The following is a 14,359-nucleotide window of genomic DNA, read 5'->3' on the forward strand; positions in this document are numbered from 1 at the left end:
TCCCGATGGTCGGGACGACATTTTAAAGAAGAAAGCCGTTTAGTTTTCTCCTCTCAGTGAATGGAAGGCAGTTGATAATATTAATAATAATATTTTGAAGGCTTAAAACTCGATGGCGATCACCGGCATGTTTTGTTTTTTGATTAAGCTGTTATGATGATATGGCGAGAACTGCAACGTCCATTTGACGAGAGTACAAGTGCGAGGTTTCGAGTACTCGGCCCCGTTCAATCGGCGGGTTTTTTGTTGTTTAATCTTTTACCGGTAAGATCAAAGAGTAAAATATAATAATGATGATACCGCCCTTGCCAAATCACCGAAGGGAAAGTTGATAGAAAAAAGGCGTAAAAGAACAGAGTTTGTCGAAAAATGTACCTGTCATACCCTGTGTATCAAAGTATTGAGTGCAGTCGTTGGCCGAGGATCGCCGTGGAAATAGTAGCTGGTCCAGGATGTTATAAGGTAAATGTTCTAAAACACACTTTATAATATATCATATTAAGATGGGAAACGAAAGTCCGTCAGGACGTGAAAGTCCAGGCATTTCTCGTTCCGCGCGGCGAAATGATGAAATCTACCCGGAGTTGACCGAGCCGGTACGATGTACAAGCGAACACGGAACTGTTTATGCCATCGATAAACTCGTGCTTTCTTCCCTGACATTGTTTATTTCTTAAATGACATCGGTTGAAAACAAACAAATCTCGTAAGAAGATTTCTCTTGAAAGTGGCGACTTCAGAAAGACAGAGAGCCAAAAAATGATAGTGTGCGGTAGCTATACCCAACACTTCTGACTTAACAACCAAGCACTGTTCTGTAACGAGAAATCATTGCCTTGGTCGTCAATTCTAATTTTGCCCAGAAAGAACACCAAAGTAGCGGGGACCATTTATTTCGATATAGCTTAAGTATAAAATATGAATTCAGTCGAATCTCAATCCCTAGGCCTCAGTAGCAGACATAGAATATCACCTTAAGTAATCCATGGCCTTCATTCAAACACGTTGTACACGAGGCATGTTCTTGTACAAGATCTGAACAAAAATTGCTTTAGAGTTGTGTTTTTTCCTCGCCATGCGGAATATTTATAGGGAGGGGGTTCGTTATCGTAAACGAAAGAAAATATGAGATATGTTGTTCAAATATAAAGATGATACACATAGGAGCGTTTGTTTGACTACTTCGATTGTCCATTGCTGCCTGACTTTGCAGTTATCCGTGCCAGCGTTTCTTTGAGGGAGTGTGAAGCTCTGTTACACCGACATGATTATGAGAGATCATTCGTCGTTTGCATGCAAGATTTAACGGTTTAGACTGTTTCAGCTGATAGAGTATGGGAGAGGGGTGTCTACGATCTTAGCTCTTCTACCAGAAATATTGAACATACATCTATGATGCTGGTCGAGCGAACGTGAACAGCGCCGTTCGCCCATGTATGGTCCCTCTTAACTTTGTGAACACACGCTCCCCCGAGCTGTGTGTGTACACAAGCAACGCAAAACTGACTAATGCTAAGATGGCGTTAAAGGCAACGAATGATATACTGAGTGACTCGATATTGGCGGGTTATCGTCCCCTTTTTGTGTAAAAGCTGCTAGACTTCTATTAGAAACACAAGCAGAGAACAGGGCGGGTCGAACATTGTCGTCTGTTCGTCAAACATACTCTCCTATCCTAATCCCCGTGTTCATAATTCTATATCTCGACTCAGATCTCAGTGTATTTGAGAACTTTCAAAAATTTGGGAGTAACAATCGATCACTTTGATACGAAAGCCATGCACGCATGTTCGGGGGTTTGTCCAAATATCAACACTCGGGCAGACGACACTTCAAGTTTGACGGGCGCGCCATCAATCAAGGTCGGAAATTTTTGACGTTAGCAATTATTGCGCCGGGCCCCGATTATGTTTTATTTAAATACGAGAAATATCAACGAAGAGATTGTGACAGAGCGTGATGAAACTGTCGTCTGCGTGTTGACAATTCGGTTAATCTTTCACAAAACGTCGATTCAGTGTGGAACGTAGACAAACAGACACACATAGAGCAACAGCATACACTGTAAAATGTCTTTTTAATTTCGCATATGGAAGCTCGAGTTTTGCCTTTACACAACAATTGTTTACCATGTTTCTTGTCCCTGACCTAAAAATTTCATACAGAATACTCCAGCGACCTTTTTTGTTGAGATCACTTCATAAAATGCCTTTTAAGACACAACTTCTTTTTGTCCTAGTTCTTTCGAAGGATCGTGGTAAAGGTCGGCCAGGGTTATCATGAACACTGTGTGCAGGTTTCAAAAAAACGCCTGCTTTACAGAACTTGATGTCCGATACAAATACAGCCACAAAATTTGCCCTTGAACTAGGAAAGGGTCGCTACTGCATGAGTGAGTCCATGAAATGTACTTTCTTTTCAATAGTTTGGCCAAGCCAGTTTTAGTAGCACAGTATATCCCCTAAAATACACTATTTTGCCCAAATCGTTCGTTCACTGCCTGGGACGAACAGACACTCCAATGATGACCGATTTCGACAAATAAAAATCGGTCAGATCCAGCAAGACACAGGACATGACACTATAACAAGAAATTTCGAACCGACACAACTCTTGACAATTCGTCCATTTTCACATCAGTACTGACAATTCCAAACACAAAATTCTAGACAGCCTATAATTCTTTTTCAAATATCACATCACGGCGCTTATAAGTACTCTATATGCATCACAGCGTTATCCATGAATTAATATCACATTTCTATCGGTGATTTCGTCTACAAAAAATCTCATGTCAATTTCAGACAATGATTGTCTTCTCGGTTTTTTTTGCCGTTACTTTTATGAATCTGCGAGCAAAATTTTTATAAATATGCAGCTTAATATAGTAATTTCTATGGTACAACGACATATTTTGGAAGTCTGAAAATGATTACTTTAAAAACTAAGTGTGAGTGAAATAAAAAAATGACATTTTGCCAATATATACATTCTAGCCATGACTCCATGGTGTTTGACACCAAAATATATATATTTTTTTTAGTTTCTTTTCTTCGTTTTTTAATGCTGACGCACATTGACGGAAAAAATTGGTCAGAACGCAAAAAAATACTGATAAAAGTTTAACCAATTGTTGTTCAACTGGAGACCACGGTGGATACAGTTTCTTCACAAAAAGACAAGAGTATCACGTTTTTTGCAGCATAAAGTTAATGTCCTTATTTTATCTGTAGACGTAATAAGTTCATAGCGTGTCTCTTTGTTTAAATAAACGGTGATTTTTTTTATATCTGTTGTTCTTGGTGTTAAAATCACGACACTTCTGAGGCATCTGCACTTCCAGGTTCTCCGTTGATACGTTGTGACTTCGGGTGTTCATCGAACGGTTTAGAGTCTGTCATCTTTTGCTCTTTTTTCCATTTCATCCGCCGGTTCTGGAACCAGATCTTAATTTGGCGTTCCGTGAGGCCTAGCGCATGAGCTATTTCGATACGCCGGCGCCTGGTCAGGTAGCGGTTGAAGTGAAATTCTTTCTCCAGCTCCAGCGTCTGGTACCGAGTGTACGTCTGCCTCCCACGCCGCTGATCTGAACCTGCAGTAAACCAGAAAACCAGAAATTATACGCAAAGTGGTCGTAAATTTCGCCGAATTGTCCCTGTCGCCGTCCACTATAAAACATAACGGCTATAATTTTTACGTCCCTCTTTGTGAGAAAATCCAAGTAATGGCCCTTCTTACAGTGATAAAAATAACACACGACGTCTGTATGCGCACTTTACAAGACGAGTGCGCGGTGGAGATATCTATACAACGACGGGATATGCTGGTACTCTGGACTCTCCCAACCCTGTTGCTCCCGACCAAAGATATCGGGTCGGTTGGTCACATTTTTCATACATACCCCAACTTTTTGACGAAAGCTGATTTAGTCTGGACCCTACGTGACACGAGAGATATCTTCTTTCATATTTTGTTAAAAATAGTGGGAAACGTTTGGAACTCGCTTTCGAAAACCGGTCAACTTGGAATCGGTGATCTTACGGGAAAGGGCGCGATGCTGGCCTAGGTAAACGATACACATGTCAGTTTCCTAGGTCGGTCCACAACTGGTGCTCACAAATTTTGCTCATGCTGTTAGTACCGTTCATGAAGGTAAGTTCAAGTTTTAGTTTTCCTCGGATCATTTCTCTGATATTTTTGTGGCATATTTCCCTCAAAAGTTATCGCACGACGGAATGCTACCCTGATCAGTATTGTGTAAGCGACCTTCCACCATTTACAATTATGGGTTACCTGGAACGATAAAACTTGTGTCAAACAACGACAATATCTTGTATTTGCAATTCGCTGATGATTTTTCGAGATAAAATGGTCTGTAATGAGTCTATGTAATCAGACGAAATCGGCAATGTTAATTTTCGTTTTTGCATCTCACTGAGTGGATGATACAGGAGTTCAGAGAGTAAGCATCTTGTTTCAATTATGGGGTAATTAATAACAGCGATAATGGCCAATTCACCTGACAGAATACCGGCGTGTCGGTGGTGCCTTCCGACAATTTAGAAAAAAAGTCGACGTAACTATGTCAGTTGCCAGTTTGTCTAAACACGCTCAGAGAAGGCAGGATGCTCTCACACGAAACTGACCTGCGTTGGGTCAAATTAACAAACTAGCTCACCAGGAATGATAAATGTGAAACGAGTGAAAAGGGAATTAATGCGAAACTCATAATTTTGGTTCCATAATACTTTGTATCAGATCCACTTTCAAAAGGTTGGCGGGTGATTAGGGGTACATTGAAAGGGGCGAGAGGGGGGAAAGATCGATAGAAAGAGAAATTTTGAAAAGAGAAGTAGAGACTGTCAGACTTCTTGACTGAGCTGCCACGCGGTTAACAACAGAAACTCGATCGGACAGGAGTGCAGGGCAGGGTTACTCAAAGGGATGCACGTGAGGAAGGAGAGAGAGAGAGAGAGAGAGAGAGAAGAGAGAGAGAGAGAGAGAGAGAGAGGAGGGGGAGGGAGAGGGACTGGAGAGAGAAAGCTCCAGGACTGAAAATGTAAACAGAAACATCTGCCATACTAGTAGTGGAGAGCACGATATAAGCACGACGATAGGGTAAAGTAGTAAATCGAGTTGCCTAATCAATGAACTGATGATGCTGAGATGATAAAATACCCCGACATGTGACCCCAAAACAAAACATCCCCGAGCCGTAATTGCTGCTCGCACCCCTTTATTATGGAGATGTGAGAATTGCGCTCGGAAAGACCTTTTTCAGACGTGCACGCATTTTGATCGCGCGGTACGGTACAAAGATCGCTGCTCTGAGATGGCGTAAGGCAGTCTTGTTGGGGGAAGTCAGTCTGCGGCCATAAAACGACATGTCTCATAAAACGATAAATCAATGATTATACTTTTTACAACTTATACTATAAAGTGGCGCAGTCTTGGAGTGTTGTTGTTAATTTTACAAGTACTCGCCAATGGGACAGACCCATACACTGCGGAACGCGGCAGCCTAGGCTGTCAGCGACTCACGAAAACAGTTCGACAAGATACAAAATGGCTGCCGACGTTGTGTGAAGGTGAGGAGAGACATGGGCAACCTTACCGCAGTAGTTGTTGCTTCGCATCCACGGATAGATCACCGTGGACGATTTTCCTCCGTCGTCGCTGGCGTCCTTCTCTTTCTTCAAGCTATCTGCATGAGCTTCTACGCTGTCCTTGTTGCCTTGCGAGTTACAGCTTAGAGCGTAGGGCGATAGGCTTCCACTGTGCGCTAAGCTACGATTTGTGTAAGTGTTGTTATTGGCTTCGCTGTAAGGCGCGCTCGGGTAGCTGCCCGGCGTACTGGAATTAGTTGTTCCTCGCTGCAGCTCGCTGTAGTTATACTTATTATCGGCGCCGTAACCGCCACCGTAGCTTCGATTTTCGGGGATGGAGTAACTCTGGAGCTGCCTGATCGGGTCATAACTGGTACTATACAACCCCACTTGGTTTTGGTACTCACTTTGGCCGCTCTGATACGAGTTTAAAAAATATGAACTCATTATTCGAGGAGTGATTTGTGACTGGGCCCTCTGCTAAGTGGCCGATATGCTAGGCCCAGACATTTCCAACAATTTATCAACCATGACACCTAAGTGAAGGTCACGTGATATGGCCGGCCAATCAGATACTATCAGACGACAGGCTGACAATGAGAACCCCACAGATGCACTCGAATTTTGCTACGATACCGCAAATTCAACCTGACCCACTCTTGTGGGCACTCAAAGCTTGGCCCGCTCCGCTTTTTTGGGCGGACTGGCCAAACACGAAGACAGGGGCAAATATTTACAAATACTGGGTACCATATAAACAGCTGTAAATGAATTCCAAACGGCAATAAGTACCGAACAAACTAACTTTCACTTGCTTTCCAGCTGGGTCGCATCCCAGCGTGCATTTCGCGTCGATGATTGACAGAGCGTAACTCTACCTAAAGGCGATGTTATTCTGTTCACAATATAGGTTTGTTGCTCACTTTTTTAAATAAGTTTTCGTCCTGTTTAGAGAATTTTGAGTCATATTTATTCATGAAAGAATCTTGCGCGGGATAGCTATATTCAAAATGACCGTGACCTGGACATTTCCGATGGTGGTCAAGTAAAAAGTGTGCTCGCATAAATTTGTTAATTATTTAAAATTTGCAAGATTCAAAATGTTGCGGTTTATTCCCCAGGGCGGCAAAACCATGTCCAATATTTGTATGAAAATAGTCAAACCTTTCATTGTAAATCACCTTTTAAAAACTCTTCTGCGGTACCTACAAAGCCAGGGTCCAAAAAGTGGCCTTTTTCAAAGAAACAATATCCCTTGAAAGACCTTTTGTAATTGTCGGCCTTTTGATCAACAAAGTGTGTCGAGAGAACGACTCTCTCCTCATACAAAAGTGGTCTTAAATTTTCTTCTAACATTGTGTAGCATTGGCCTCTAAATTATACAGACGTCATAAATTTGCCCCGCGTCTCCAAAATCTTCTTCTAACGACGCGAAATTTAGCTTTTGACAGGTTTTGGGAAAAGACATGGCTATCACACGTCCATCATAAAGTCAAGTGCAAGTTTGAAATTTTGATGCTTGGCTAAGCTTATATATCGAGAAAACTTCACCCGACGACAAAATGTGTCGAAGGAAAATTCACACAGCTGGTCGGTCATAAATCCTTCAAATAAGCACGATATATTGATTGTGGACGAGATATAGAGAGTGCACGACAGTGTGTTATTCATGCGTCCTTGAAATAAATGCAGCGAGATCACGTCGAGAATTTAGTCTTGAACGAGGCGAACAAGATAGGTGGCTTTGAAAGTACACAACCGCACACAAGCGGAAGGAAGAACCCCGTAAATTGCAGATCGCACACAAATTGTCGATGACACGGCAATAAAAGGGAAGTTTATAGTCATAAAACTCATAAAATGATTATTTACTAGTTTGAGACTAGGTTTTAATTGTCGGGAGAGATATATGAATCAGGGAATATCACTCTGAGGCTCAGTCGTTCTGAGTACGCCAAATAAGACAACCAGGTCTGTCAGCTCGGTGTTTACGATCAGATTTTAACCGATCGGTAGAAATAGGAACTTTTGCGCCATTTTGGATTTTTAAGACGTGGCCGGTGTGAGGTCCGCATCTGGCAAGCTGTCGGCAACTTGAAGGAGTTGGCGGACAAATTGTCGGGAAATGAGTCTGGGGTAAGTACGGTAGATCCTCGGGATTCTTCCCATGGCCTTTGTGTATTTTTGACCGCAGTTGGCGACCGGCTACATTTTTGTCCCATCACCAAAATTTTCGACAGAAATCGGGTTGATTTTGGACGAAAACTCGTAAACATATCGTAAACAGAAAGAAGAAATAATATCACCCGGGTACACGTTTTTCTAGGCTCGCCAGGACGATTTCTAGCCTCGCCTGGACGATTTTCTTCGTTGCAATCTTAAGGAATGTGTCGTCAGATGACGGAAGTATTGCCGCGATTTTTGATGATAATTGACAGCCGGACCATATGTGTGTAGTTTGTGGGCTGACATATATCAGTTTTGATTTTTTTCTTTTTGGAAAAAAAATTACCAAAATAACTTCTTGACAAGAAACCGTCAACGGCAACCTTCGCTTAATGATTTTAACATGATTTTGTGTGCCGATAACGCGGTGAGCAGACGTAACATCGGCTTCACATTCTGTAGGGGATGGGATTCAACTACAGCACCAGTCTGCCGTCAAAGTTTTTTTCCCTTCACTTGGCAGAAAATACACGCGTACTTTGTACTTTGGAAACAAGTCCGCTGTTATGTCAACAAAAATCTGAAGTAAAAAACAGTCCGACTGGCACTTGCTTACACGAGCCTTGCCTATGTTTCCGTACGACTGGGCAATCGCCATAAAAACATAACCTTGTGTTGTGTTAACGATCGGCCCCGTTAACCTACTGTGAATTAATGACAGTTGTTCAGTTTTATGAATGATATTCTTCCCGTCCGTTCAAATTAGCGAAAAATTACGACGCTAATTCGAGAGAGTTAACATTCTTGGGAGAGTATAAATTTCACACCAAAGTTGGGTTTTCACTGTTTGGTCTCTGTCTTATATTGAGCGACGCTGGCTAGAAAGACGAAGATCGAACTGCACAAACGTAAGTAAGCCAAATTCAGCACTATAAAATTCGGTTGTTCGTCAGAGCAGATTGTCGTCTTGTGACTTTCGCGCACTTCAGGGCAAAATAAGCGACGCTATTAAAGAAACAAAATATATACATGCCATTTATTTTAGGAGAATCAAACTCAACATGGCTATTAGCTTGTGAGAAACTCCAGTCGAACAAAACATCTTACAATGGCATAACTTGAGATCGACCTTGTTCATTTCGGCGCGTTGAAACCGCGACACATTTTGTCATCATTTTCTGTCGTCTGTGTGAAAGAAATGCACGCGAGGTCAAGAAATTGACCAAATTCACATTTGAAATAGTGACTGTTATTGAAAACACCTTTGATATCCAGTTATCAGACTCAAAATCTCGCCTGAATTGATATTGAATTTCATGTTCAAATTGTTCCTGCTGAGCTGAAAAGATTTTTTAGAAGTGGAAGTTTTTGGACCAAAAGAACGCCATATCTTTGCAATCTGCAAGTCTAAATTCTAAAATTGAATGAATAACTTTTTACTGAAATAGAATGCTACTGTCAAAAAAGATTGGCAACCTAATTTGATAGCAAGCGACATGAGAAAAGTTGTTAATTTACCAGGAATTCTAATACAATGTTCAATTTATTGCTACTGATATCGTTACTTAAGGAGGAAGGAGACTTGGATACTTAATAAAAAAAGTCTTGTTTTGCCTTTTCAGTCATGCTTGCTCCTGTTAAACGTCACATATTCTAGTTCAAAAATCTTACGGCTAAAGAGAGTCGAAGAAAGCCACAATAAAGTAAACCCTTAGTTTATTGTTTGTGTGTAAGTAAACCTAGCTGAGAAATGGAGACGTTGCCTTGACGATAAACTTTACGAGTCCTAATTGAGTACATGAATTTCCTCACTTTATTTCTGACTTGCAAGATGGCGGGAAAGCTGCCCCACTGACATAAATGGGCGCGTTAAAACTTACAGCAGCACAGGATTACATGCGAGAATAAATTCAACAGAATGAGATCTCAATCGTTCCTATTTTTGCAACCTGGCGCTGACGAAATACACCTTCCGCGTGTCTTCAAAAAATAAAAACTTAACTCGCACACGAAGCGTGAGATTTTCATGGTGAGAAAAATTCTGCCCATTTAGTCATACAATTGTATATAGTGATAGTTCTCAACAAAAAATTACAATTTTTGCATATATTTGCAGAAATTTACGTCTTGTACAATTCAGAAAAGATTCCAGTTTGTTTAGATGCTCTAAGTTCTTGTATGTGGCAAAAATGGGCGACAGAACTCTGCAAACAGAAATAGAATTCGAACAAGGTCTTTCCTAGTTTAGAGGGATTGATAACGCTATATTCAAAGCAGTATTTTCGGGACAAAATGAAAATTTACCAATTTTGGTAATTTTAGAAACATGAGCGACAGTATTTTGTGGTAATAATCAAATTAAAAGCGCATATGACCTGATTTGACCTTGTTACAGTAATTGAAGGAAATTGCAAACATGAGCGGCTTGTCGTCTGTCACACTCGCATACCAAGCTATCTAAGAACGAAAACGAGACGTTTTAAGGCGGAAAGGTACATTTTCTAGGTTTGAAAATTTTAATTTTATCCTAGGTTCAGTTCCGAGGACTTGATTGCTTAGTAAGTGGTCGTCTTGGACTTTGTGTCAAACCAACCGACGGCCTTTCCATGACGTGCTGTCTCAGGCTTGTCTCGACTCACCGTTGAAATGACATTCTCGACTCGCTGTAGCATTAACCCAAAAATCCAACCAGCCGCGACGATTTTTGTTAGAGTCCCCTAGCGAGACACTAATCCCAGATATATATGAATATATATTTAGTACTGTCAGAGAAAACACCATATCACTATGAATTATAATAAATACCGATGTTGCATCGTAACATGAGCATACGGGCTTGTGCCTAGCATATGGCCATAACATAGCTGTAGTCGTGGTCCCGAGAATATTACTTCCTCGCGCCTATTGTGCAGTTTTAGCGCGCGAAAATTGTAAATTTGAACTTGTGAAAATTCTCTGCCAGGTTTATGTTTGTAATTTTTTCATAGTGATTAGTTTTATTGCGGCGTGTTTTGAGGCCCGGCAAATGCATGGATCTGCAAAGTGAATTTGTGTACATGCGGAGTACTGAAATGAATGAATGCCTTGTGTTGTAGTGTCTCAAGACGCCATATAACCCGGTCAGCTGCACGTTTTTTGGAGTTTATCTTACCCATCCGAACCTTATCTTCATCTTCGAAAATAGCCGAATTTTATCACATCATTTCCCAGAAGAACCAGCGCCTTGAAGGTCAAGGTGACACGTTCGGTCTAATAGACTCCGTCGGCATACCTGACGCGGGCCGCCATTTTCATTTCACCCTACCTCTGCACGCTGCTCAAACGAATATTCTAAACCGACGAATAAATCTACAAATATGGGTCCGCCATTTCGGCAGAAAGCAAACAAATTTTATCGGGAACATGATATTTGCACATTAAAATAATTCTTGAATGCTGTCTTATCTGATTTTGGTAGAGTGGAGAGTTTTTAATGTTGTTCATATATTCCAAATAAACGCTATCGCTGTTATCTGCATAGCTCGGGCACAACCTGTCCCATCCAACGACCCTGTCAAGCTAACAAGCGTAAATTTTAACAGGATCAGGATTTTCAGATCTAGTCTGAATAAAATATGGTGGCATAAATTTTTTCTCGTCTATAGACTCGTAAATCTAGAACTGCTCAACTTATGTACACGTCAATGTTTTATGACTTACGGAGCCATGTGGACGGGTGTGTTGACTGTTTTATTTTTCATCAGAAATCGCTTAAAAATGTTTCTTTATTATCCAAAAATCAAAAATGCTAAAATAAAATGTAGAGTAGAGAATATTCGAAAATGTACATGCTACAAATATTATTTCTCGTTATATATTATGCGCAGAAGCGAATATATAGTCATTCACTGAAATAATTGGTAGCGTTTATTTGTTTTGTTTGTTTGTCTATTTATTTATTTATCTATATTTCAATTACCCAGTTTGAATTCTTCCCATGACATATAACCAAGACGCTTTCGCATTCCTATACCTGTAAAATTTGGAAAGAGCGGGATATTTTTCATTTGAAAAAAGAAATGTTGCAAACGGCTGTACACTGAGACGTTTGATCTGTTTTATAAGACTGGAATTCCGCAGTGGAAAAATGAGATTGAAGATTATTCTTTAATGAGTACAATGAAACAAATTATAGTTTCTCTTTTAGTAAAGTTGGCGGGATGATACATGGAGAGATGAGCTAAAGGGACTTGATGGTGCAAAGTGTGAACTACACAGGGTGAATTTTGAAAGACTAAAATGATGTCGACGAGATTTTGAAGAAGAAAATGGCGCATTTTCTCCAAAACTTAGTGAGAAGTCCCCACATTTGGCGGCAATGGAGAAACGTGCCTACTAAATATACAGAAATGTTGTGACAAACTGAAACCATTTTCGCTATTTCTTTTCGGTTTGGAGAGATCTGTCAGGCCGAAAAGGGAGAGTGGAGATCCCTACAAATCGATTTAACTTGTACTTACATTGGATCGTATTGAACATGTGCCGTACAAACTTGCTTAATCCTAACCGTTCTGTTCTAGCGACAAAATTCAGCTCAGGAGTCTTTAGTCAAACATTAATATTTTAAAATATAATTTTTAACGATGGACCGTTTTACTGTATAATCTTTCCTCAACCCTCAGCCCCATAAGTTTCTAAAATTCCACTTTTGAGATTATCGCTACATAAGATTGTAAAGACAGCAGATTTCAAAATGACATAAATATTTTCGTTGGTCAGACAAAGTGTAAACATTATCCGTTTTCAAAAGCGTCACCAAGAAATGAATTCGACACCAAATCTTGTTGGCCAGAGAATGAAAATATGACAGACTTCTACAGAAGAGATAAGACTTTTGGAGTACCTGTGTGGCCTTGGCTTGCAAGCGACCGACCCAGAATCAGACTGACACATTTTGTCGTTTGTCAAATATTTGTGAAAGATTTAATCACAAATCATTTTTCTCTATTGATATCAATGCCTGCTTGGTATTTTCAGTATTTAAACACAACGGGTTCGTCAAAATATGACGTCATTACGGGACAATTTTACACAACACGCCCAACTGTCCAATTCGAATTGTCGTCTGCAACTATATTGTTTGGAGAAAGCGACATAATCCTCTGTCTGAAACATAAGGTGTTGCCTGTCAACAGATTTCTCTGATTAACGGTGCGCTCAGATTGAAGGCTGCAATTTCATATAAAAAACGACTGTCTTCCTCCATGAAAATGGGAGCAATAACTCTCTCAGAATCTTGTCATTTGTTAGGTTGCGTCGGCTGTACTTTTTGTAGTGCGCCTTTTATTTTCAATGATACCGAAAAAATACAGCAAAATGACAAAACCGTTGTTGTACTGCATGCACTTCGCCGTTTGGACGACAATTCGAATTAGACTTGAGTGCTTATAAAATGTAGTCACCATTGGTATTTTCGATGAAAAAGCAATAATTATGAATATTTGTAAAATGTTTTAAATATATCTAAGGTGTGACATTCCAATAGCACTGCGGCAATTTCAACGGAAAACAGTTGAACGCATCTCATTTAATTTCCTCAGGAAGGGGATAATGTACATTTGCCGGAACGACACATCATATAGGGCACGCAGGTATTTTAATATTGTGAATAACTCGACTACATACCTTTGTTTTTTTGTCTGAAATGTAGCAGATTTTGTAAATTTTCGGGTTGTTCTTCCTGTATTTTAGATCGCATAGGACAAGCAGTGCTACCCGTAGCTATTACTCCTAAACCAAAGCTGGTAAATTTGAAATATTTCGAGAGCAACGAATTCTGTCAGAACAAAAATTACGCGGGAAATGAAATTTCGAGACGATTACATGCGTGCAGTGTGGTGTGATATTAAAAAACGAGATAACCGTGTCAGTTTCACAGATTGTTTATCGTTGGTTCCGTGTGTGTCGATGACAGTGTCATTTCCCTGAGACATCTCGGCCGACATTTTGACCTGTCTTGCAAGTGGACGACACTGACATTCCCGCGTAAAAGCCCAAGAGACAAATGCTCTTAAAACTCCCGTAAATTTGCCCACCGTACATCGTTATTATTTTGTCGTGAATGAATATGCATGTAAATGGAAATTATTGAAACAATTAATCACGTGGTTATCTACTATATCTCTTTTTTCTGGTGTTGAATTATTGAAATAAATGGCGATATAGTGTAGAAGAATTTGGGCGGTGAGTTGAGCCGAGAAATTGAGAGTCGATTTTACGACAAACGACAAATTTTATTCCTAAACCCATTTTAAGATTGTAGTTGTTTATCAGATCATCTACTCGCTATTCTTTTTTTACAAATTGCTTCAGTTGCGGCAGGAAACTTTCCAAGGCGTTTTTCGTTATTCTTGTTATCGTTGTCAATTTGTACACTTTCTCTGAATATTGCGAGCCGGAAATCAGTGGATGATTGGCCTTCACAGGAAAGAGTGGACGAGAGGTATTCTCAGGTCGACAGTCCAGAAACAACGCGTCCCTAACTGTGTGAAACAGCGGACGTCGTTTCGTGGCATACTGTGTTGTCATTTGAATACCAGCGTACAATC

General features: G+C 40.4%; 1 protein-coding gene and 1 long non-coding RNA gene across 3 annotated transcripts in view; one reads left to right on the plus strand and one right to left on the minus strand.

Annotated features, from left to right (window-relative positions):
* LOC139124061 (uncharacterized) overlaps positions 1-14,359 on the plus strand; it is a 153,741-nt gene that overhangs the window by 78,117 nt on the left and 61,265 nt on the right. The gene's annotated exons all lie outside the window — the stretch shown is intronic.
* On the minus strand, positions 2,059-6,447 carry LOC139124059 (homeobox protein Hox-B6b-like). Its single transcript, XM_070690189.1, has 2 exons — positions 5,615-6,447; positions 2,059-3,592 (listed from the first exon to the last, which is right to left on the minus strand). The coding sequence occupies exons 1-2, from the start codon at positions 6,051-6,053 to the stop codon at positions 3,312-3,314; spliced, it is 720 nt and encodes a 239-aa protein (XP_070546290.1). The 5' UTR covers positions 6,054-6,447; the 3' UTR covers positions 2,059-3,311.

Source organism: Ptychodera flava (genome assembly GCF_041260155.1).
Source record: "Ptychodera flava strain L36383 chromosome 23 unlocalized genomic scaffold, AS_Pfla_20210202 Scaffold_23__1_contigs__length_28996876_pilon, whole genome shotgun sequence".
In the NCBI taxonomy this organism is placed as follows: Eukaryota; Metazoa; Hemichordata; class Enteropneusta; family Ptychoderidae; genus Ptychodera; species Ptychodera flava.